Here is a 25,809-nt window from a genome sequence, read left to right as displayed (position 1 = left end):
AGTGCCCTAAGGGCAGTGGGCCTTCTCAGCACTGGTGCTACCATCCAGGGTCGGGCCATGCCTTGTCAGGGACTCATTCATGATTGCTGGAGTCAATGGTTCCCACTTCCGGGGCCTCATTCTGCTTCAGTAGGAGTGTGGCTGCACCCCAGGACCTGGAATTCCAAGTGCATCCTGTCTTGTCTTTTCTTTAGTATTTATTTATCTATTTATTTTGGCTGCCCCAGGTCTTAGTTGCAGCACATGGGTTCTTTGAACTTCTTTAAGGCATGCGGGATCTTTAGTTGTAGCATGTGGGGTCTAGTCCCCTGACCAGGTATGGAACCTGAACCCCCTGCATTGGACCACCAGGGAAGCGCCCCCCACCTTGTCTTTTGTTTGCAGCAGCTCACATAACCAAGTGTTTATTTCAGAGGCCAGACGTGGTAATCTGTTGTCTTGAAAGCATGAAAAAGATTGGAAATAAATATTCCTTTTAAAATTGTATCTTGGATCAGGTGCTTAAAGTTAGGCGAATCCTAGAATCAATCACTCTCTTAAAGAGTATATGGAATTCTTGATCCCATTTCCATTGTCTTTTATTAATCTATGTTTCATTAACAATCTGTCCCTTAAATAGTAAACCCAGTGACTTTTAGCTCTAAGAGATTCATTTCATAACTACTTTTGTTGCAGTTATGTGTTTTCTCGACCTGTACTATGATCAGCTGTACTTTTCTATTGTACTTTTGTTTCTATTGACCGGTTTTCTATTGTAGCATTTTATTGGGTCTGAGAACCTTCAGAGTATGCAACCCTAACTGCTACAACTGATTTTATGTGTCGCCATATGGTTCTGGCAGTTAATGTGTGAATTCTCATTCTTTAGAATACTACAGAATGAGCCCTGTATATTTTGTTTTACATATAATTTTATAGGAATGTTTTAAACTGTAGTAATTCTTTAAGGGAAAACCAGATGCTCAGGTGGGTCAGCTTGCCCGCCCGCGCACACGCAGACGGAGGGCGCCCCTGCAAGGCAGGCGGAGTAGGCGGGGCCTCGGCCACGCGCGGGCTTGGAGGCGGGCTTGGGGCGGTGCCTTTTCCGCGGCGGCGGGGGGAGACGATTGGCGGCCCTTGAACCGGAAGTGGTTGGCGGGCGCGCGGGCTCTCCACAGGACCTGCTGGTGTCGCAGCCGCTGCAGGATGGTGGGCGGCGGCGCGAAGCGTAGACTCCGCGGAGAGGGGCCGCAGGTACCGCGCGGGGGTCCGAGGGCGGCCGTGGGCCCGAGGATCGTGCGGCGCGTTTGCCCCGGCTGGAGGTCAGGCCGCGCGCCGGGGTCGGAGCGAAGAGCGGCGCGGCGCCTCGCCTCTCCGGGTCCCACGGGGGCGGGCTGACAGCTCAAGGCCGGGTTACAGTCTCTGGGCCCAGCCCCGGGGCGGCCACAGCCCGGGGTCTTCGGGGTTAGGTTGGCGCGGTCTGGGGGACCTCCCACGGGTGGCGGGTTGACTTAGTCCACTCCCCCTACACTACCCTCCCTGTCCCACTGGCCAGGTCGAGGGTAGGAAGCGCTCCTGCACCCGCAGGATGGCGTGTGGGGCCCTCCCGTGGAGCCGTACCCGAAGCGGGTGACTCGGGGGAGCGGTGTCGGGGCGCAGCGCCGAGCTCGGTCCGGGGCGCTCGGGGTAGGGAAGAGGGGCGCTCACTCGGAGGGGGTGTCTGCCCAGGCTTTCATGCTGTCTCACGTGCGTTAGCACTGCAAGAACAGGAAAGAGTCCGTCTGGAAAGAGTAAAAGAGGGTTTCCAAAACTTCCTTCAGCCGCACTGTCAGCTGGGATGCAGGTGATGGCGGCGCGGGGGCGGGGGGCGGGTGAGCCGGTGCCGGAGGGCCAAGTTCTGGGCGGCCTTTGCCCCGTCCCGCTTTCTAGGAATAAAAGGGTAAATAAAGGATAAGGGCAGCCCTGAGGGGGACAGGTACTACATAGTCCTGAACTCTAGTTACTGAGAATTTGGGGATCCTGAACTAGCATGTGAGCTCAGGCAGCGCTGAAACGCTCTTTCCTCCCTTTAAAGGGGCAGTGAACTGCTCTGAGTGTTAGTGTTAGGAAAAAGCGTCAGAAATGAAGAGGAGTCCACAGAGGCTATGGTTAACCTAATATAGGTAGCAGTTATGTATTCTGTGTTAGCACTGTTCTGTGTGTGTTTACAAATAATTTATTCCTTGTCACAGCCTTACGATATAGATACTACATAGGCCTTTTTTGTAGCTGAGAAAATAGGGCACAGAGGTTAGATAACTCGCCCAAGGTGACAGAGCTGGAAAGAGCAAGAGTCAAGAATCTCCCTGGGCAGCCTAACCAGTATGCAAAATTGCCTTTCATCAAGGTACATTTAAAGGCTCCTCTTTCTAACATTTTAGATTTGCGCCTGTCTTTGAAAGTCTAGAGGGAGGGTGGGTTAGGGCTTGATGAATTCCTGCTGGTGCCTGTTTACAGTGGGAGAGGCAGCATACAGTGGTTGACCACACCCCCGCCCCCAACCCTGGAGCTGGCCCACCTGGGGTTCCACTGGGAGACCCAGGCCAAGTCACTTAACCTCAGTTTTCTCCTCTGTAGAGTGCGGCTAATAGGTACTTCTAAGGATTGGATGAATTACATCTGTAGGCGTTTAGAACAGTGGCAGGCACTGTAGTAACTGCATAACAAGTACTTATCACTAACAGTTCCTAATATCATCTTTATTGCTGTTAGTATCACCATTGGGGCTTCCCAGGTGGTGCTAGTGATAAAGAGCCAGCCTGCCAATGCAGGAGACTTAAGAGATGCTCCTGGGTCAGGAAGATTCCCTGGAGGAGGAAATGGCAACCCTCTCCAGTGTTCTTGTCTGGAGAATCCCAAGGACAGAGGAGCCTGGCAGGCTACAGTCCCTGGGGACACAACCGAAGTGACTTAGCATGCACGATAACACCATCAATTTTTTGATCCCATTTGAACAGCCAACCTGTGACACATTGTAATCTTTGGCGTAATCCAAAGGCCCACGTTGACCTCATTTGTTTAGTTATAGAACAGACACCTGGGAAGCCATTGCCCAGCCCAGGCCCTGAAAGGAGGACCATGGCTCTCCATCTTCACAGTCCTCACCTGTCCTTTCTGCCCAGCTCCTTCCTGCCGCCCCTATCAGTGCAGCTGCAATCCTCAACTGTATGTTTTTCCCTTGTCTTCTTATTTTGGGTTTATCACCCATGAGTTTATTATGCCTGTCTGAACAATATGTTTTGAACTTCATAAAATGGCTGTCATGCTGTATATGATCTTTGGGGATTTTTTTCTTCATTTAATGTTGTTAACATTGATCCATATTGTGTGCGACTGTTTCCTTTTCACTAAGTGTAATACTCCTTTTTGAGCCCTCTGAACCCACAATCACAGAAAGCTAACCAATCTGATCACATGGATCACAGCCTTCTCTAACTCAATGAAACTAGGCCATGCCGTGTAGGGCCACCCAAGATGAAAGGGTCATGGTGCAGAGTTCTGACAAAATGTGGTCCACTGGAGAAGGGAATGGCAAACCACTTCAGTATTCTTGCCTTGAGAACCCCATGAACTGTATGAAAAGGCAAAAAGATAGGACACTAAAAGATGAACTCCCCAGATTGGTAGGTGCCCAGTAAGCTACTGGACATCAGCGGAGAAATAACTCCAGAATGAATGAAGAGACAGAGTCAAAGCAAAAACAACACCCACTTGTGGATGTGACTGGTGATGGAAGCAAGGTCCAATGCTGTAAAGAGCAATATTGCATAGGAACCTGGAATGTTAGGTCCCTGAAGCAAGGCAAATTGGAAATTGTCAAACAGGTGATGCCAAGAGTGAACATCGACATTTTAGGAATCAGTGAACTGAAATGGACTGGAATAGGTGAATTTAACTCAGATGACCATTATATCTACTACTGTGGGCAAGAATCCCTTAGAAGAAATGGAGTGGCCATCATAGTCAACAAGAGTCCAAAATGCAGTACTTGGATGCAGTCTCAAAAACGACAGAATGTTCTCTGTTCATTTACAAGGCAAACCATTCAATATCACAGTAATCCAAATCTATGCCCCAACCAATAATGCTGAAGAAGCTGAAGTTGAATGGTTCTATGAAGACCTACAAGACCTTCTAGAACTAACACCCAAAAGAGATGTCCTTTTCATCACAGGGGACTGGAATGCAAAAGTAGGAAGTCAAGAAACACCTGGAGTAACAGGCAAATTTGGCCTTGGAGTACGGAATGAAGCAGGGCAAAGGCTAATAGAGTCATAGTAAACACCCTCTTTCAAAAACACAAGAGAAGACTGTACACATGGACATCACCAGATGGTCAACACCGAAATCAGATGATTATATTCTTTGCAGCCAAAGATGGAGAAGCTCTATACAGTCAGCAAAAATAAGACCGGGAGCTAACTGTGGCTCAGATCATGAACTCCTTATTGCCAATTTCAGACTTAAATAGAAGAAAGTAGGGAAAACCACTAGACCATTCAGGTATGACCTAAATCAAACCCCTTATGATTATACAGTGGAAGTGAGAAATAGATTCAAGGGTTTAAATCTGATAGACAGTGTGCCTGAAGAACTATGGGTGGAGGTTCATGACATTGTACAGGAGGCAGAGATCAAGACCATCCCCAAGAAAAATAAATGCAAAAAGGCAAAATGGTTGTCTGAGGAGGCCTTATAAATAGCTGTGAAAAGAAGAGAAGTGAAAGGCAAAGAACAAAAGGAAAGTTATACCCATTTGAATGCAGAGTTCCAAAGAGTAGCAAGGAGAGATAAGAAAGCCTTCCTCAGTGATCAATGCAAAGAAATAGAGGAAAACAATAGAATGGGAAAGACTAGAGATCTCGTCAAGAAAATCAGAGATACCAAGGGAACATTTCATGCAAAGATGGGCACAATAAAGGACAGAAATGGTATGGACCTAACAGACGCAGAAGATATTAAGCAGAGGTGGCAAGAATACACAGAAAAAAGTGTACAAAAAAAGATCTTCACAACCCAGATAAATCAGGATGGTGTGATCACTCACCTAGAGCCAGACATCCTAGAATGCGAAGTCAGGTGGGCCTTAGGCAGCATCACTATGAACAAAGCTAGTGGAGGTGATGGAATTCCAGTTGAACTCTTTCAAATCTTAAAACATGATGCTGTGAAAGTACTGCACTTGATATGACAGCAAATTTGGAAAACTCAGCAATGGCTACAGTACTGGAAAAGGTCGGTCTTCATTCAAGTCTCAAAGAAAGGCAGTGCCAAAGAATGCTCAAACTACCACACAATTTCACTCATTTCACATGCTAGTAAAGTATGCTCAAAATTCTCCAAGCCAGGCTTCAACAGTACATGAACCATGAACTTCCAGATGTGGAAGCTGGATTTAGAAAAGGCAGAGGAACCAGAGATCTAATTGCCAACATCGAAAAAGCAAGAAAATTCCAGAAAAACATCTACTTCTGTTTTATTGACTATGCCAAAGCCTTTGACTGCGTGAATCACAGTAAACTGTGGAAAATTCTGAAAGAGATGGGAATACCAGACCACCTGACCTGCCTCTTGAGAAACCTGTGTGCAGGTCAGGAAGCAACAGTTAGAACTGGACATGGAACAACAGACTGGTTCCAAATAGAAAAAGGAGTACGATAAGACTATATATTGTCACCCTGCTCATTTAACTTATATGCAGAGTACATCATGAGAAGCACTGGGCTGGAAGAAGCACAAGCTGGAATCAAGATGGCCAGGAGAAATATCAGTAACCTCAGATATGCAGATGACACCACCCTTATGGCAGAAAGTGAAGAAGAACTAAAGAGCCTCTTGATGAAAGTGAAAGAGGACAGTGAAAAAGTTGGCTTAAAGCTCAACATTCAGAAAACTAAGATCATGGCATCCGGTCCCATCACTTTGTGGCAAATAGATGGGGAAACAGTGAGAGACTTTATTTTTGGGGGTTCCAAAATCACTGCAGATGGTGACTGCAGCCATGAAATTGAAAGACTCTTGCTCTTTAGAAGAAAAGTTATGACCAACCTAGACAGCATATTAAAAAGCAGAGACATTACTTTGCCAACAAAGTTCTGTCTAGTGAAAGCTATGGTTTTTCCAGTAGTCATGTATGGATGTGAGAGTTGGGCTATAAGGAAAGCTGAGTGCCAAAGAATTGATGCTTTTGAACTGTGGTGTTGGAAAAGACTCTTGAGAGTCCCTTGGACAGCAAGGAGACCCAACCAGTCTGTCCTAAAGGAAATCAGTCCTGAGTATTCACTGGAAGGACTGATATTGAAGCTCAAACTCCAATACTTTGGCCCTGATGAGAAGAACTGACTCATTTGAAAAGACCCTGATGCTGGGAAAGATTGAAGGCAGGAGAAGAAGGGATGACAGAGGATGAGATGGTTGGATGGCATCACCGACTCAATGGACATGAGTTTGAGTAAACTCCAGGAGTTGGTGATGGACAGGGAGGCCTGGCGTGCCGCAGTCCATGGGGTCACAAAGAGTTGGACACGACCGAGCGACTGAACTGAAAACTCCATTGTTTGAAAATCCTATAACCATTCTCCTGTCAATAGGCATTTTCAGTTGTCCTGTTTTCCCCTTGTAAAACAGTACCATCAGATACCTTTCTATGTGTATCATCTGGTTCAGAAATGCACTTTGCAGACTTTAAATGATACCTAAAGTTACAAGGTCAACTTGAACCTGAAGGAAGAATGTAAATGTGAGGAACACCAGATTAGGATTTCTCAGTCTTGGTTCTGTGGACATTTGGGCCAGTTAAGCGTCTCTTAAAGGGCCTCTCCTGTGTTGTAGGATGCTTAGCAGCGTCCTGGCCTCCACCCACTAGAGTAGCAGTAGCACACGCTCCCTCCCAAATTTGTACAACGAACAAGGTCTCCAGACACTGCTGAGCGTGTCCCCGTGGAGGCAGGATGGCTCAGGTGGAACAACCCTGATGTAGATGGAAAGGAAGGACAGGAAGGAAAGTTACTGGGAGGAACAGTACCTACCACTCCTCAGAGACTGAAGATGGGTAACCTTCCACTAGGAATTTTATCTCTGCGGAAATGGGCCAGGTTTCTAATAGGCATTGGAAAGCCTAGCCTACTTACAGAATGCACCTGTATTGCAGAGATGCCGGAGGGAGTTTTATAACCAATCTGGCATTAAAGGACCTTTTCTGAAATAATGGTTTTAACTGTTTTAACCTCTCATATCCAGTTGTATCTGACAATTTCCTTCTGGTACGATTACTTAGTCTGTTTAAACAAGAGGCATGATGGCATCCTGTTTACCCAAACAAGGCAAAACCTGCTCTTTTTTTTTCTTTTTTTATTTCATTTTTTGTTTTGTATTGGGGTATAGCTGATTAACAGTGTTGTGATAGTTTCAGGTGTTCAGTGATGGGACTCAGCCTCACATACACATGTATCCGTTCTCCCTCCAAACTCCCCTCCCATCCAGGCTCTCATGTAAGGTTCAGCAGAGTTCCATGTGCTCTACAGGAGGTGCTTGTTGGTTATCCGTTTTAAATATAGTAGTGTGTTCATGTCCATCCCAAAGTCTTACTGTCCCTTCCCCCGCATCCTACCCCACCCCCAACCATAACTTCATTCTCTCAAGTCTGTAAGTCTGTTTCTGTTTTGTAAATAAGTTCATTTGTATCATTTCTTTTTAGATTCCACATATAAGGGATGTCAAAGGATATTTCTCCTCTGAGTTCAGTCAGTGTGACAATCTCTGGATCTATTTATGTTGCCACAAATGACAATATTTTATTCTTTTTAATGGTTGAGTAATACTCCATTATATATACATACCATATCTTTATCCCTTCCTCTGTTGATGGACTTTCAGGTTGCCTCCATGTCTTGGCTGTTATAAACAGTGCCTCAGTGAACACTGAGGTACATGGATCCTTTCAGATCTCTTGTTTTACTCTGCATATATGCCCAAGAGTGGGATTGCTGCATCATATGGTAGCTCTGTTTTAGTTTTTTTAAGGAATCTTCGTACCGTCCTCCATGGTGGCTCTACCAATTTATATTCCCACCAACAGTGTAGGAGGGTTCCCGTCTCTCCACACTCTCCAGCATTTATTGTTCATGGATTTTTTGAAGATAGCCATTTTGACTGGTGTGAGATGATACCTCATTGTAGTCTTGATTTGCATTTCTCTATTTAGCAAAGTTGAAGATGTTTTCATGTGCCTCTTGCCCATCTGTATGTCTTCTTTGGAGGAGTGTTCATTTTTTGACTGGGTTGTTTGTTTTGATGTTGTTAAACCTCATGAAGTGTTTGTAAATTTTGAAGACTAATCCCTTATAGGTTATATTACGTGCAAGTATTTTCTCCCAGTCAGTGGGTTGTCTTTTCATTTTTTAAATTGTGTTCTTTGCCGTGTAAAAGCTTTTGAGTTTAAGTAGGTCCCATTTGTTTATTTTTGTTTTTGTTTCCATTATTCTGGGAGACAAATCAAAAAAGATAGGCCGCATATAGGTTAATAGTGCCTGGTCTCACATTTAGGAGATCTTTAATCTATGTGGGTTTATTTTTGTGTGTGGTGTTAAAGAATGATCTAATTTCATTTTCTTATAAGTAGCTGTCCAGTTTTACCAGCAGCATTTGCTGAAGAGGGTATCTTTCCAACATTGTGTAGCATTGTCCCCTTTGTTGTAGGTTAATTGGCCATAGTTGTATGGGTTTATTTCTGGGTTTTCTGTCCTGTCCCATTGATCTGTATTTCTGTTTTTGTGACAGAGCCATACTGTTTTGATGACTCTAGCTTTGTAGTATAGTCTGAAGTCAGGGAGTCTGATTCCTCCAACTTTGTTTCTCTTTTTCAAGACTGCTTTAGCCATTTGGGGTCATTTGTGTCTCCATGGAAATTTTAAGATTGTTTGTTCTAGTTCTGTGATAAATTGGTAATTTGATAGGGATTGCATTGAATCTGTACATTGCTTTGAGTAATGCAGTCATTTCAACAGTATTGATTCTTCTAATCCACAATCAAGGTATATCTCTCCATCTGTTTGTATCTTCTTCAATTTATTTTGTTGGTGTCTTAACAGTTTCCACAGTATGGGTCTTTTGTCTCCTTGGGTAGGTTTGTTACTAGGTATTTTATTCTTTTTGATACAATGGTAAGTGGAATTGTGTTTTTAATTTCTCTTTATGATCTTCTGTTGCTAGTGTATAGAAGTGCAACAGACTCCTGTGTGTTAATTTGCATCCTGCGACATCAGCGGGCATGTTGACGAGTGCTGGCAGTCTTCTGGCAGCAGCTTTAGGGTCTTCTGTGTGTACGGTCATGTCGGCTGCAGTGACCGTTTAACTCCTTTTCCAATGTGGATTCCTGTTCTTTCTTTCTCTTGTCTGATTGCCGTAGCTAGTACTTCCAAAACTGTATTGAATAAAAGTGGCAAAAGTGGATATCCTTGTAGGCATTCTTGTCTTGTTCCTGATCTTAAATGAATGCTTTCAGCTGTTCATCACTGAGTATGATGTTGGCTGTAGGTTTGTCATATATATGGTCTTTATTATGTTGAGGTGTGTTCCCTCTGTGCTCACTTTCTATAGAGTCTTTATTTGTAAACAGCTGAATTTTGTCAGCAGTTTTTTTCTGCATCTGTTGAAATGATCATGTTTTATTCTTCAATTTTTTAATATGGTGCATAACACTGATTTGCAAATACTGAAAAATCCTTGCTACCCTGGGATTAATCCCACTTGCTCATGGTGTATCATCCTTTTAATGTATTGTTGGGTTTGGTTTGCTAGTATTTTGTTGAAGCTTTTTGCATCTGTATTCATCAGTGATACTCGCCTGTAACTGTCTTTTTTTGTGTGGTGTCAGTCTGGTTTTGGTCCAGGGTGATGGTGGCTTCATCGAGAGTGTTTGGAAGTGTTCCTTTCTCTACAGTATATGGCGACATAAACTTGGTGAACCTGATCTTGGAACTTCAGAAGTGCAGGGGAACGTCTCTGGAAGGGGCTGCAGTCTCTCACAGTGACAGTTGAATGGGCTGTTAGTAAATGATGAATTGTGTCTCTTTAAAACTCACACTGGGATGTCCCAAGTAGCACAGCAGTAAAGAATCCATCTGCAATGCAGAAGATGCAGGTCTGATCCCTGGATTGGGAAGATCATTTTGAGTAGGAAATGGCAACCGACTCCAGTATTCTTGCCTGGAAATTGTGGACAGAGGAGCCTGGCGGGCTACAGTCTGTGGGGTCCCAAAGAGTCGGACATGACTTAGCACAGCGTACACACCTGTGAAGGCATCTGGTCCTGGACTTTGGTGTGTGGGAATTTCTTAATGAACGTAGTTTGCAGAGTTGGTGATTGACCTGTTCACATTTTCTGTTTCCTCCTGGCGCAGTTTTGCGAGGCTGCATCTTCCTAAGACTATCCATTTCTTCTAGGTCGTCCGTTTTATTGCTGTATCGTTGCTCCTAGTAGTCTCTCATGATCTTGGTGTTTCTGTGGTGTCCATTGTAACTTCTTTTTCATTTCTCATTGTATTGGTTTGAGTCCTCTCCCTTTTTTCCTTGATGAGTGTGGCTAAAGGTTTATCAGTTTTGTTTATCTTTTCAAAGAACCAGCTTTTAGTTTTGTTGATCTTTGGTGGTGGTTCCTTTTGTCTGTTTCCTTTATTTCTGCTCTAATCTTTAAGATTTCTTCCCTTATACTAATTTTAGGTTTTGTTCTTCTTTCTCTAGTTGCTTTAGGTGTAAGGTTAAGTTATTTGAGATTTTTCTTGTTTCTTGAGGTAAGATTCTATTGCCATAAACTTCCCTCTTAAAACTGCTTTTGCTGCATCCCATAAAACCCTGCCCTTTTATTATTCCTCATTTCCTGCTCTTTACCTTTTCTTTTATACATTTTGGTTTTTTGCTTTCTATGTTTCTATTATCTTAGATGTGTTTAGATATTTGTTGTGTGTGCCCCTTCTGACACCAATATATTATAAACTGTTCTTTTTTTCCTTGCACGAAAGAATCCCCAGATTTTACTCAAACACCATATATAGAGTTTTAAAGAAAATGCATGTATCTCATAGAGTTGGGTGAATAAGATGAGCGATATCGTTAAACAGTCCACATTGCTGAAATTACTTTCAGAGAAACTGAGTTTTGTGTGCTGATTTTCAGTGTGAAAAACCGGCCAATGTGAAGAAGAGTAAGTCCTGTGAAGCTGACGTGCCCAGTGACCTTCGAAAAGAGGTGGAAAGCCATTACAGGCTTCCCCTGCCTGAAGATTTCTACCACTTCTGGAGGTTCTGTGAAGGCCTTGACCCTGAACAGCCAGCTGGTGAGTGCTCCAGAACCTTTCTCCTGCTGCTGCCAGTGGAAAAGGCAGTAGGAAGTGCTCAGGGTGTAAACAGTTCACAGAAAAGGAGCTTCCCCAAAGAGGTGTGAAGTCAGAGAAGCAGAAGGTAATGGTGCCACTGTGACCTGTTAGCCTAGCAGAGGTGCATCACCCCGCAGTGTGCTCTGGTGAGCAGCTGGGGGAGACGGGCACACACTCTGACCATGAGCGCGACCTGGCAGCTGCTTCTAGGAGCCTGTGTACGGACGCAGTGACCCCAAGCCCGTGTTAACAAGAGGTAGAAAACGGCATATGTGCTCATAGTCACATCTGTTCAGTGGACTGTATGTATAGTTTCAGAGGAATCCGGCAGATTTGTAGGCTATAATAAAGCATCGTGCCTGGAATATTTTAAGTGAAAAAAGAGACCGTGTATAGCTTTTGCTGCATTGGTGTTGGGTCAGGAACATACACAGCCATGCACACAGATGCACACCACACACAGACAGACAGACACAACGCGCACACACAGACAGAAGCTTTCTCTGTGGGCATACTGTCCCGAGAAGCTACACCAAAAACGGGTAATGTTGCAGCAGTTACTTTTCCTTGTTACCGGTTTGTACTGATGGAGTGTCTTCGTGCGGTGCAGGGAAGCACTCCCTAGACTGTAGACAGGAATGTGTACTGGGAGAGAGCTGGGCTTGGGCTGTGTTACCCACACACTGCAACCGTGCCGCAGCAACCTGTCTACAGATATTCACAGATGTGCACACACGTGTTAGCAGAGGTGGTCGCTGAAGCAGTGTTTAGAATGAAAAGGTAACAAACAGTAAATGCCTATCAGTAGAGTAGACATTTTCTTTAAAGAAACATTTAACAGCCTGAGAAACTACTCAGGATTTAAGTGAGAACAGGATGAAGAACAAAAAGCAGAGTACGAACAGCAGGATCTCCCTTTATAGCTCTATCTGTTCATGGAGGGGATATTATTTTTCCCCCTCCAAGTCGACTGTTTCCATGCCCATCTCACTGTCGGCCCTTCCAGGAGTTCTCGCTCCGTGGCATCCTGGGCTCCGGTCTTGCCTGCACGCCTCCCTGCCCCCGCGGGAAGCAGAGGGGCCTGTCTGTAGTAAGCGTGCACACCTGGCGACTCTGATCAGTGACTGGAGAAGGACGTGGGTTCAGCCTGGGTTAGGGTGAGCCAGGCGGAGCGCCCAGGAGGCCAGGAATCGAGACTGATCAGCAGTTGAGGTGGGGGAGGGAGGAAGTACTTTAATTAAACACATTTGTAGTTAAATTACTTGTCCTCATGGGCTAGCCCTCTTGCCTCTCCCTTGGTCTGGCTGCGCTTAGATATTTGAGGCAACAGCTGCATTCCATAGTAATGAGACAAGCTAAACGTCTGCAGCTCTAATAGGCCCCCAGGAACACAGAACTGTCCTGTTTGGGCCAAAGTCAGAATCAGCAGGAGTGTTTGAAATGTCCTCAGTGGTAAAGCTACAAGGAAATCGTAAATGTAAAGGCCACGTCTTCATTGCTCTGATTTCTTTTCCATAGTGTTTACAGCAGACATCTTCACATGACTGAAGACTTCTTTCTTTTACTTTAGAAGCTCTTTTTAAAGACAGTTGCTTAGGAATATTGTTCTGAATGAAAAGCACTATTTTCTTCTTCCTTTAAGTAAACTTGTTTAATTTATAGATTCACTGTCTGCAAGCCTTGGACTTCGATTAGTGGGTCCTTATGATATCCTTGCCGGAAAACATAAAATAAAGAAAAAATCAGCAGGTTTGAATTTTAACCTTCACTGGAGATTTTACTATGATCCTCCTGAGTTCCAGACCATTATTATTGGAGACAGTAAAACTCAGTTCCACATGGGGTATTTCAGGTAAGGGTCATTTCTTCTAAAATACAGCTTTGTCATTGTTCAGTCACTAAGTCGTATCTGGGTCTTTGTGACCTCGTGGACTGTATCCTGCCAGGCTCCTCTGTGCATGGGGTTCTCCAGGCAAGAACACTGGAGTGGGTTGCCATGCCCTCCCCCAGGGGATCTTCCCAACCCAGGGGTTGAATTTGAGTCACCAGCACTGGCAGGCAGATTCTTTAGTGCTAAGCCACAAGGGGAGCCCTTACTTCTCCTAGAATACATCGACTGTCCCTTTTATGAGTGCAAGCATTCACTGGCCTCCCCAAGGTAAAGGGCATGTACCCTCTGTTGGTGGGCCGTCTGCTGTTCTAACCTGCTGACCTACCCTGGAGTGGATGAACTTGTTAAGGCCCAGCCTCATCAGTTTTTCTGCTGTGCTTATAAACTTTTTTCTTTTGGGCTCAGAAGAGCTGTTTTTGCCCAGGAAAGGTAATTCGGAGCAGCTGCTGTGACTTAAGTTGGCCATGTGCTTCCGGGGGCCATGGAACTAAGAATGCAGTTTGGAGCAGACTGGTCCTCTTGTTTATCATCTGGGTGGCCCTGTACCAGTGCCCAGTGCCTGTGACTTTCTGTGACTCGGTTTTATTCCACACGCCTAACAAGAATATCTGGGGGGTAAACGGATACATGCAAGATGCTCAGAAGTAGAGCTGGTGGGGGCGGGGATCCCTTGTCCACTTGAGAGGTGCTGTTGTTGATGGCGGGGTGAGGGGGACAGAACGTGGAGGGAATGTAGGGGTACCATGGGCACACGGGGCTGGGAGCCGGGCCCTGGTCCGCTGGCCTCCCACTGCCTGCCCAGGACCTTAGCTGAGTCACCTGGTCTCCCTGGGTCGTTTCCTCAGTCACACAGTAAAGGGATTTGGTTGTCTGTATGCTTCCAGCCCTTTCACCACAAATATTCTGTGACCCCCCATCTCATTTCTTTTTGCTTCTCCACCTTCTTTCTTTTTCATAGACTATAAAACTGGGGCGGGATGATTGTATGTAATTTCACCTCCTTTTGACAAGCTTTATTCCGCCTTTCTTTGTGTTTAGCTGTAAAAGTAACTAGGTCTTAAGAATCTTAATTTTAGGTTCTGTTATATAAATGAGATTTGTCGTGGATATTCCTAAGCCGCCTAGAACTTAAACCTAGCAAACTCATTAGCAATTTTAAAAGACATGCAGATATAAATTCTTATTTTCAGACCTAAAATCCTCCCTTCTGATAAGTTATGAGCAGCTAAATTTTTACTTCATTTCATTTAAACAGGGATTCTCCTGATGAACTTCCTGTATTTGTCGGTACAAATGAAGCAAAGAAAAATTGTATAATTGTTCAAAGTGGAGATAATGTGTTTGCTGCAGTCAAGTAAGAAAATATTTCACTACCTCTCCTATTGATAATATTTGTTTACAATTTTTATACGGTATCAGTCTGTCTCTGATGGGAATTGAGATTTAAAAAAATTTTTAGAGCATTTTCATGAATGTTGCAGACTTTCCTTGCATACATACTTCATCTTTTCACCAAATAATAGACTGTTTTCTGATTCCTTATTTAATGAAAATGTTACTTAAACTTGACCCTATTTGTCCCATGGCAAAGTCACAGGATTTTCAGGCATCTGACTTTAAACACAGTCATGGCAAGCTCCATCTGAGAAGCTGTATTATGTGGAGTGTAACTCGCACAGGAGGCTGAGGGTCGTGAGGCAGGCAGCCGCACATCCTGGGGGCAGGGTGGGAGTGAGGGGCCGTGGGGGGGTGTTGCTGACCCAGCTCGCTGGTGGGTGGTCTCTGCCCCGCAGGGAAGAGCTGGGGAGTGGGGCTCTGGGACCACATTGTCTGGCAGGATCTGGGCCAGTGAGAGGGAGCCCCTTGCCTGCCGTTCCTTGACACTGGGGACAGGGGACGAGACAGTTATGTGCCTCTGCAAGCCAGTGGGGCTGGATCTGGTCTCCACGCTCTGCTATCAGGGCCTTGTCTTCAGTGGGGCCGGGCGGCATGAGCTGAGGCACAGGGTGGGCATGGCAGGGGCACCTTGCTCTGTCCTGGGCAGCTGCAGGCCCCGTCCGCAGCAGCTGTGCAGTGGACAGTGTGATAGAGTGAAGAAGGCATCTGACTCGCCTTAAATACAAGTAGATCATGTTTGTGTGACGTCTCTTAATCACCTGCTTTTAAACAGACTGACTCCCTGTGCTGCTGTGGCCCAGGTTTGCAGGAGACAGAACTCAGCCTCAGTCTGCAGGGCAGGGCCTCTGTGCTGCATCCGAGGGGCAGAGTGCCCCGAAAGGCTCCTCTCTCTCCTGGCAGCTCTGACATTTATGGAAGATGTGGCTTGCTCTTTAAATTTTATATGGCTCTTCACACCCTTCAGATTTATTGTTGTGTTTAAACTGTGCCATCTTTGTTGCAAACTGCAGTTGTTTATTTCCTTGTCCATCTCCTGCACAGACGTGTGAGTTCTTGAGAGAGAGGCTCTTTGCTGTGCATGGCGCCTGCTCTGAGTCAGGTATTCATTCCACAGACTCTGACAGCAAAACCACCAAGTTTCCTTTCGTCTTACTCGTCTTACTAAAAAGAAAGTTCAGTTGTTATCTAAAATAATACAAGATTGTTCTGGCATTTTTTAGCTTATTGGAGAACACAGAAGAAAGAAAACAAAAATCCATAAGGTGATAAATTTATAATTTAGGTGAAGACCAGCAAGGATTGAATAGCTAATGTTATTCAAAAAATGTTTTGTACTTTAGTAATTTTTATCAAACATAAATATGTTTGATGAAGTATTATAATACTTTTATAGATTATAATACTTTCCATGTATTATAGATTATAATACTTTGTGTATATTTAGTATAATTTTTTGAGACTTTATTGAAATCCATTAATGAAAATAATTTCTATATGAGCCTGGGTAAGGTGTTTTCAGGCAGACCATTTGTTTAAAACAAATTATTTATGCCCAGTGAAACTAGCTTTCTTTGTGTAAGATTTAATAGTAGCCCAAGAAAATGCAAGTTCGGCTAACAAAGGGGAGTAAAAATTAAAGGATGGTGTTTATGGTGTGAGAAATCTTTCTGCTGTGTTAATTGGCAAAACGTTTATGGAGAGCAGTTGGAATAAGGTGGTTTATATATTTTTTTCAAAGATTTCTTCACAGATAATGAAGGTTGCCAGGTACTGTGCTGCACCTTAAATTAGCAAGTCCATTCCTAGCTCCTTATCTGAAGAAGTTTTGGGTTCATACACAGATAGCTGTGTGTATTTCAGGTTATTTATAAAAAAGAAAAGTTGAGGAAAAATGCACATTTCCCTCAGTAGAGAAAATTAGGTAAGTAAGTAGAGACTGTCCATGCAGTGTAGCACCAGGATATTGATCCGTCAGTTTCGGAGGTGTTGGTACACCATGTGAGGAGGTCCTGTAACAGAATGGTGTGGAAAGGTTCCCGTTTCACGTCTGGAACGCACACGGAAGTCTGGATAGACTGGAGGTTTTAAAATACGTATCTATACAACAAAATGAGAAGTTATTTTCTTTATTCTCTTCTTTCTTTTCCCTAAAATAATTGTAGTGGTAGTCTGGACCTCACATACCTCCTGAGAGGTCTCCGAGACTGTGGGGTACACAGGCCACTCTGGGCACTGCTGGTTAGTTAATGGTTTGAGGCCTGCATATGGGAGCTTCCCCTCAGCTGCTGCTCCTCAGCTCCTCCAGAGCAGGACTCGGCAACCTTTTTTAAAACTTCCTGTTACAGATAAATCTGAGTGTAGCCCAGAGGTGCACTTCTGTAACTCTAATTAAATGAACATTCATCTCAGTGGACGTTTAATGGGCGCTTACTTCGATCGGGGCCCAAAGACCATTGAAAACGTTTGCTACTTTAATGTGAAGACGGCCAGAGTGTCCGGTCTCGGCCGAGTTACCCTGTTAAACGTGCTCTTCTCTCCCCTGCGCCCCGACGTCCTCTGCCGCCCCGCCCCGCCGTCACAGGCCACCACTTCCACGCAGTGGCTCTGAGTAGAGTCCTTGACACTAAGAGCCCAGGAGGTGCGGACGCGCGCTCAGGTCCCGAACCATGACTGCGCGGCGGCTCTCAGGCAGTGGGGTGGGGGCCTGCCCACCGGCTCAGGGGCCGTGAGGGGCGCTCTGGGTGGTCGGGCGGTGTTCTCTCCCCCGACGGGCCGGCGGCAGCGGGTGAGCGGCAGACAGTGCATGGTCACAGCAGTGCCACGACGCGAATCAGGCCCTGCGGCTGGGCACCGTCTGCTCGATGCCCTGTGTGGCCGGGTGGGAAGCGCGGAGAAGGCCCGTCTGCACGCCTGGGCGTTAGGGTCTGTCTCAGCGAGAACGGCCCTGTGGGACCAAGTGCTGAGCTCAGCTGTTTTCCACTTCGACTGGAGAGAGTGGCCGGCAGACAGCCGGGTATTTTGACGTAAGTGTTTGGAAGCCGTTTCTCAAGTGAACTGTAGAAAACAATTGACTGTTTGCTGACAGTTCTAAAAATTCAAGATTTCAAAAGCAAACATTAGAACTGGGGGAAGTTGTAACCAGCCTTGTGAGCGTGGCAGCTGTTCGCTCCCTGAAGACTTGGCTAATGTGGTGGGTGCTGGTGTGCTGTGGTCTCCCACACTAACGGGATGGGGAAAGTCTGCTGGGATGGAGAGCTTCACTTTGGGGAAGCGCTCCATAGCCTAGGGAACTGATGTTTTCCTCACGAGCACCGCAGGAGTCTCTTGAGGTCCAGGTTCCATGGAACAGCACAGGACGGTCTGGCCCTTTCTGCGGGCACATCTCAGCTCCGAGCTCCACAGAGCAGTGTCGGAGCGCAGGTTTGAAGCTGAGACAGAAGCTGAACAGGAGCAGAGACGGTCCCGTTGGGCAGCAGGGATGGGGGCCGGCGCCAACGGCCGCCGGTAGGGGTGGGCCTGAGGGGGGCAGGGGCAGTGAGGGTGGGGGCCCCAGGCCCGCCGCCGCGTGCCCGGCTCTGTGCGGCCGTGCTGACAGACAGACCCCCTGACTCACGGCTGCTGCGGCCAGACGCGGTTTGCTGGGGCTTTGCTGTAGTTGGGAGACGCTGATCCTGGCGGTCCTGGCTCCTGTGGCGCTCTAACCCGTGCACACTCCTTCTGTCAGCTTGGGTGCGGTGTGGTCCTCTGCCTCAGCCTCCTGATGTGCAGCGTGGGGGTGAGAACAGTGCCCTAGCGGGCACCGCCCCGCGCCGCTGCTGGGTAGGAGCGGCTTCCCCCCGCGAGCCCGGCAGTGGCTGCAGGAAGGGGCCGGCGTGTGTCCGGCGGGGCCGATCCCAGCTCGTGCCTGCGCCCTTGACTTCTGCTCTCGTGGCAGAAGTCTTCTTCTTTAAGAAGTCCTGGAGCACAACTGGCTTGTGATGCCGTGTGAGTTTCTGCTCAACAGCACGTGAGTCAGTCAGACACACGTCCCGTTCTTTACATTTTCCTCCCGTGTCGGCTGTCACAGGCTATCGTGTGGAGTCCCGCGTGCTGTATACAGTAGGTCCTTATTAGTTGTCTGTTTTATAGTGTCTGTGCGTCACTCCCAACCTCCCAGTTTATCCCCTGCCTGCGGTGACCATGAGTTTGTTTTCTACATCTGTCACTCCATCTTTGTTTTGTAGGTAAGTTCATTTGTGTCCTGTTTTTTAGATTCCACATATAAACGGTATCACACTTCTTTTCCTCACTCCACTCACTATGATAGTCTCTGGCCGTCCATGCTGCACAGATGCCGTCGTTCCGTTCCTTTACTGCTGAGCAGTAATGGGCCCCACGTCGTCCTTATCCACTCCTGCTGACGGACGTCTAGGTTGCTTCCATGTCCTGGCTGTTGTGAACTTGTGCAGTGAACACGGGGTTGCATGCACATCTTTTCAGATTATAGTTTTCTCCAGTGTATGCTCAGGAGTGCGATTGCTGCATCATACAGTAGCTCTGTTTTTAGTTTTTTGAGGACCCTCCACACTGTTCCCCATAGTGGCTGCAACCAATTTACATTCCCACCAACAGTGTAGGAGGGCTCCCTTATCTCCACACCCTCTCCTGCATTCTTAACATATAATTATTTCCATAACTGGCAATAATATACTATTTCACATACCTTTAAAATTTATGTTGTGTACTTCACTGATGGTCTGGTAATTAAGACTGCTTCTACTACTGGGGGCACGAGTCCAGTCCCCTGTGGGGGAACTAAGATCCCACATGCCTTACGTGCAACCAAAAAAATAAAAAGTAAAAATAAAATAGTTACTCAAAAAATAATTTACTTTGAATTGTGCTTTTGTATTAGTTTATAAAATAGTTTTGCTTTCCTTTACATTTTTAAAATTTCTTAACAGATTTGAAGGTAACATTTAAAAGAATTTGCTGATGTTTAAGTATGATAAAGGTCCTCTGGTTCTGCACGAGTGGAAACTCCTCTTTTGGAGCCTCCACATTCTTTTCTTCTGTTACATCAGCCTTCTGCAAGGTTGTACGTCAGGTCCTAGCATCAAGTGATGCGACATAAACTTGGCTTAACCTCACTTTTTAGATACCTTATGTCTTGGTTGCAGACATCACGGGGATAAACAGATCTTGTTTGCTGTTTCTGTGACTGGCAGGTATTCATTAATACTGCTTTTCTCTTGTCTGAAGAATCTGTTAGGGACTCTGAGAGAACGCTGGTGATTATTCCGCCGTCTGTTTCTCGGGGTTTGATGCCTGTAACTTGGCTCCCCTCAACTTCCCAGGGTCTGTGTGCTTAGTACAGGAGCGTACATACTAACAACAGCTACATACTAATGAGGGCTTTTACTTCTTTTTCAGATTATTTTTGATGAAAAAACTTAAAGAAGTAACAGATAAAAAGAAAACTAGTCTCTTGAAAACCATAGATGAGAAACTCACAGAAGCAGCCAGAGAACTGGGGCTCTCCCTGGAACAGAGAACTGTGAGGATGAAGCAGAGAGACAAGAAAGTATGAGTCCCATCTGTCGGTCTCTGCTTTGCTGTTTCGGGGTGGGGGGCGGCGTCCTCTCTCCTTTCCCGCTGGCCTGCACCTTCTCTCCTCCCCTCCTGAGGAGAGCTGCCCCTGCCTCCCGAGGGGCTAGGCTGGAAGAGTCCTGCGGGTGTGGCGGGCACGGGACGGGGCCCCCTCGCGGTGGTCACAGAGCTCAGGCCAGGCCTGCCCAGTCTCTCTCTCATCTTGATTTACCAGTCGCTCATTTCATATTAGAAGAGCGGCTTTGTACCTCACGTTTGCTTACATATAATAAAGAATATATATATTATATAGACTATATATATTCTATATAATAGCTAAGATTGGTTGATTTCATGCCAGGTGATTTTGGGTAGATTTGCAAAGGTCTGCCTTACAGCTTTATAGTCAGCCCTGAGGGTAGTTGGCGTGTGGGCGACCTTGGTCCTGAGCTGTGTACTGGGGCGTGTGAATTCCTCCAGGAAATGGTGTGAGAAGTCTTTTCTCCTTGCTTTATTGAGCCCACCAGCCTTCCTTTTGTGCCTGCTGTGTGAGTGGAATTTCATAAAAAGCAAATACCTCTGGGATTGGGATCCTTTGGGTTTTTCACTTGTACCTGCCTGGGTAACTTAACAGAGAAGCTGAAAGAATTCTGCTTTGGGGCAAATGAGAATTCTCTGAGTCCGTCCTGATAACCTCTGGGGAGGAGGGACATTTATTACTGGAGTCTGGACACCCAGTCTCCTCCAGCCTCTGAGCAGTGTCTCCTTCATCTGCATTCTCAGCCAAATGAAGTACTAGTCAACCCTGAATAAGCTAGTACTGGTAACTAAGTATTAGCTTAGTTATTGAAAATCCTACTCCAGTTCCTTTTCTGATCCTGACTGAGCTGCTGGGGTGGGTGACTTTCAGGTAAGTTGTAGTCACTGAATTCCTGTCTTATCAGCTCTTTTAGTCCTTGAGATCAGGAAGTAGTTTCTAAAAATGTGCATGGGAATGAAACTCCCTGCAAAGGGCATTTCCAGCTGCTGTAAGATTTCAGGTTGCTGTTTTACCTCCCCAGTTTTCACCAGGGGCCTTTTCCCACCTTAGAGTGAGGGGAGGGGAGCCTGTCTCACCCCATTGTGACGTAGCCTGGTGAACACATAAATAAAAAGAAAAGAAACTTAGAACCATGAGTTCAACCATGGTGATGATGGTTATGTTGTTTGCCTCCGTAAGTACGTAAAAGTAAAGTCGCCCAGTCGTGTCTGACTCTCTGCAACCCCATGGACTGTGGCCTAACAGGATCCTCCGTCCATGGGATTTTCCAGGCAAGAATACTGGAGTGGGTTGCCATTTCCTCCAGGGGATCTTCCCGACCCAGGGATCCAACCCCGGTCTCCCGCATTGTAGGCAGCCGCTTTACCGTCTGAGCCACCAGGCAAGTCGGAAGTTGCCTCCATAAAGGGCGCCCCAAAACTAGAAGCTGCCTGACTTAAGGGAAGTTTGCTGACAAGTCTGAATGCTCCTGGTGAAATGGGGACCTGCATTTCACAGACGGGCAGGAGTTCTGGCCATATCCCCTCCTGCCGGGTGGGCCCTCTGGCTCTCTGCCCAGCAGCTGTGGACTGAACTGACACTACCCCCTGCCTCTGGCGGGGCACACAAAGATGACTTCCATATGCTGACAGTTAATAAAAGCCAGTTATTTCACTGCTTTGTAATTATTTCAAGTGCTTGACTTCTACCTGATTTTAAAGGAAAGAAATAATAGTAAACTTCTGCCCTGGGGTCCAAATTTACTGAAATAAAAGGCACAGATTATATTTTGTGGAAGTCTTAAGGGTTGTGTATGAGCTTTATTTGCCCCCTCTGTTGTTTTTGTCTCTCTCCCCTGTTATTTTTGTGTTTTATTTAAGGTGGTGACAAAGACCTTTCATGGGGCAGGCTTGGTTGTCCCAGTGGATAAAAACGATGTTGGATACAGAGAGCTCCCGGAAACAGACGGTAGGGTATTATGTGGCCATGAGCACGTGTTAGTGTGTGGGGCGAGTTTCCTTGCGTTGAGTAGGTGGATACAGTTCCCCACCCCACCTGTAGTGATGAAGGACTCAGGCTCTGGGGTCAGGGAGGCTTGAACTGAAGCTGGGTTTGCAGCTGTGTGGCCTTAACCGGTTGTATAACTTTATTAAACCATGTCTTCCATCCGTCACATGGTGAGTGGCGGTGACTACCGTCCATAGGGGTGTCTGGGAGTAACCCAGTATGTAACGTGCTTATTATTAATGCACTGCTTGCCTAACCGCTCAGAACAGTGTTTTTACAAGTTGAAACAATACAAGCCTATGGTCTGGGTGACTTTTCCTACTATTTCACAACCTTTGACGTTACGGTCAACTTACAGTATAGTAGTTACTGAAACATGTATTTGTGGACAGTTTTCCATCTGAATGTAGATTTTTTTAGCTTCTAGAAGCCCATCCTGAGTTACTTCTTAAGTATAAGCACTCTTTGCAAATGGACTTCTCATACACAAAATCTAATTGTTGCTTTGTTGAAAAGGAGGATAAAATCTCTCCTGAGCTCTCTGCCCGTCCCCTGCCCTTCGCCTTTCCTTTTGTCCTGGGAACACCCCTTCATATGGCTCCCTTGGGAGGAGTGGGGTGGGGGGTGCAAACGAGGGCATCAAGATCAGAAATGGTAAAGCACTGTTTTTTCTAATTTGGATAAATGTTAAGTAGTTTTCTCTATTTTCCTCAAATTACATTTGTGCTGTGGCTCCACACCCCCTACGTTGGTAAAGGTTTAATTCCACAGTGATTTGTCTCTTGTATTTCTTTTCCTGTACTGCTTTTTAAAAGCAAGTTAGACGAAGGCAAAAAGAGCAAACTTTACTGTCTATTAGGATTTTTTTTTTTTTTAATCCAACTTCTGGTGTGGATGAGCCCAGAGGTAGGCTCTGTGTATGCTCGGTCTCCATACTGTTTTTTTTCAACCCTTTAAAAATGAAAACACATTCTTATCTTGAGGACAGTTAAAAACAGGTGGGCCAGGCTTGGCCATGGTCTGTGCACCCTGGACTAGCCCAGGGAAAATCTCTGGAAGCTGGTGTGACTCCTGGTTGTAGTTAGACTCATGGAGAAACCATCACACTTTGCTGGAACAAGAAATGGTTTTAGTTAAGATGCACACATAAAAACGGCCTAAGTAAAACAGCTGATGTGAGTTACATCACCAAGGCAGGAGGCCCCCAAGGACGGTGTCACCGGCAGGCGTGGGTGCTCACAGGTAACACCGCATCCCTGCTCTCTCAGCCAGCCTCAGGAGAATCTGCAGGACGATTGTGGAGGCCCCGAGCGACACTGACAGACTCCAGGCCTTCGCCCCTGTCCAGGAGATGGTGACCTACGTGCAGTTTGCTAATGATGAGTGTGACTACGGGATGGGGCTGGAGCTGGGGCTGGACCTCTTCTGCCACGGTTCCCACGTGAGTGAGCACCCCCCCACACACACACACCCCTGCTCGTCTGTATCCCCGAGTCCAGCACAGGGGGTGGGGCGGGGTGGACTCAGCTGGAATTTCCAAATGAACTTTTTGAAATGATTTTAAGCAGAGTCTTAAAATATTCTTGAGTTCTAAGAACATCTCTTATTTGAGGTTCATCTCATGTTCTGGCCAAGGTGAATGACCAGGACTTTTTTGCCCTCAGGTATATAGTAACATGGGGCTTCCCAGGTGGCTCAGTGGTAAAGAAACCCGCCTGCCAATGCAGGAGATGCAGGTTCGATCCCTGGGTGGGGAAGATCTCCTGGAGGAGGAAATGGCAACCCACTCGTCTTCCTGCCTGGAGAATCCCATGAACAGAGGAGCCTGGTGGGCTACAGTCCTCAAAAAGAGTTGAACATGACTTTGCAACTCAACAAATGTTACAGTGACCTATTAGCTACATACACAGAGTCAGTGTGACACATGCACCTAATTGGGCTCCCTCTCACTTGCCATAGGGGATCTGTTCTGTGCTAGATGAAGAGTAAATGCTGTTTGGGAATATGCTTTAAAATCTTTAAAATTTAGTGGCGATGTTTTATCGTTAACACCTCCTCATTAAATAGGAGAAGCCACCTACAGTTCCAGCAGGAGTTGCCTCAGATGTTTCAGGGTCAGGGAGGTAGGTGATATGGTGATTTCTGGACTGTCATCTGCCTCAAGTCCGGTCTTCCCAGCAGTGGCCGTGGGAGTGTGGGCAGCTCTCCTTGAACCTGTCCTGCTTGTGGCCGCAGCCTGTCGGCCACTGTAGAGGCCCCTGCCTCCTCCCCTCAGCCGCCAAGGGCTCTGTTAAACAAGTGCCTTAACTCTCTGGCTAATGTCACCTTCTTTGGTTTTTCAGTATTTTCATAAAGTTGCTGGCCAGCTTTTACCTCTGGCATATAATCTGCTGAAGAGGAATCTCTTTGCGGAAATTATTGAAGCTCATCTGGCGAACAGGAGCCAAGAGGATGTGGACCAGCTCGCAGCATGAGTGGGACTGCCTCTCTGGTGTGCAGGGTTGCAGAGCTTTAGTGTGAAGCATGTTCTTCTGTTTTTAAGGACTACAGGAAATAAATGGATGGCAAGTTTACTTTTCTAAAGCTCTGGGGGCCTGGTTTTCTTTCACAGGCAGTCGGGTCACCTGCGGAAGAGGGGGTTCAGCCACACTGTCCCCTCCAGCAGCAGGCCATGTCCAGTGCCTGCAGATGAGCCTGGAGGAGCTGGGTCCTGAGACTAGGGCTTAACACGAGCTGCAGCCAGGAGGGTGGGGCCTTGGGGCCACCCCAGACCCTCCCCAGCTTCAGGTGGGCAGCATTCCTTCCAGCACAGCTCCCAGGGCTCGGCCTGGATGTGGGCAGTGTGTGCTCAACACACCAGAAGGGTTTCCCACAACAAAGTACACAGTGGGTCTCCAGTGCAGTCCAGGGGAGCCGTGTTTCACCAGATACAGATCCTTTCTAAAACCTGACAAGACATCCCTCACCTTACGGATTCAGAGCTCACGGTCAGATGCAAAGCAGCAAGCTGTGGATGGGCCACAGCCTCGGAAGCAGAGCTTCCCCGCTGAGGTCACCGGGCTCACCCCCATCTTGTAGGACTACCTGGGCCTGCCCACAGAACTCTCCAGGGTCATTGTGTTGCTGCCTCCTGAGTCCCGAGACCCAGCGTCTTCAGGATAGCAGGTGCAGGACACACTCCTGGGGTGGCCCTGCAGTCAGACGAGCCTCTGAATGGACGTGCGCCTGGTGAACACGGGGCCCCTCGCGGGTGCCAGGGGGAAGTCTCTCCAGGACTGCCGGGGGAACGCTCTGGTGACACGCCGAGTCACAACTCCCCTGAGATGCAGCCATGTCCAGCCCCCCCCCACCCCCACAGCCGCACTGTTCTCGCGGGCAGCTGAGACACAGCAGACAGGGCCTCAGTCCCATCCATGACCGGCCCATTCTGACAGAGGGCCCAGGCTTGGAGGACAGATGCAGTCCCTTCCCTGAGCATGACCTACAGGTCCCGGGTGCATCTGAACGCCAAGCGCCTTGTGTTAAACATTACATGTT

The 25,809-nt window shown here is 46.7% G+C and overlaps 1 protein-coding gene across 1 annotated transcript; it reads left to right on the top strand.

Moving 5' to 3' along the window:
- The first annotated feature begins 1,093 nt into the window (after nt 1–1,093).
- Nucleotides 1,094–24,855, top strand: LOC122685860 (histone PARylation factor 1). The gene is made up of 8 exons (XM_043890902.1): nt 1,094–1,233; nt 11,191–11,350; nt 13,052–13,241; nt 14,536–14,634; nt 20,091–20,241; nt 22,146–22,233; nt 23,541–23,713; nt 24,615–24,855. Exons 1-8 carry the CDS (start codon nt 1,186–1,188, stop codon nt 24,744–24,746), a joined length of 1,041 nt encoding a protein of 346 aa, XP_043746837.1. The 5' UTR covers nt 1,094–1,185; the 3' UTR covers nt 24,747–24,855.
- Nucleotides 24,856–25,809: the final 954 nt, after the last annotated feature.

This window comes from Cervus elaphus, chromosome 29, assembly GCF_910594005.1.
Source record: "Cervus elaphus chromosome 29, mCerEla1.1, whole genome shotgun sequence".
Classification (NCBI taxonomy): Eukaryota; Metazoa; Chordata; class Mammalia; order Artiodactyla; family Cervidae; genus Cervus; species Cervus elaphus.
The sequence above is the reverse complement of the archived record's forward strand: the minus strand, read 5'-3'. Positions and strand labels throughout refer to the sequence as shown.

Coding starts and splice junctions, on each gene's coding strand:
- LOC122685860 (XM_043890902.1), top strand. CDS start 1,186: ATGGTGGGCGGCGGCGCGAAGCGTAGACTCCGCGGAGAGGGGCCGCAG. Junction 20,242..22,145: donor TGAAGCAGAGAGACAAGAAA/GTATGAGTCCCA, acceptor GTTTTATTTAAG/GTGGTGACAAAGACCTTTCA. Junction 22,234..23,540: donor AGAGCTCCCGGAAACAGACG/GTAGGGTATTAT, acceptor CTGCTCTCTCAG/CCAGCCTCAGGAGAATCTGC.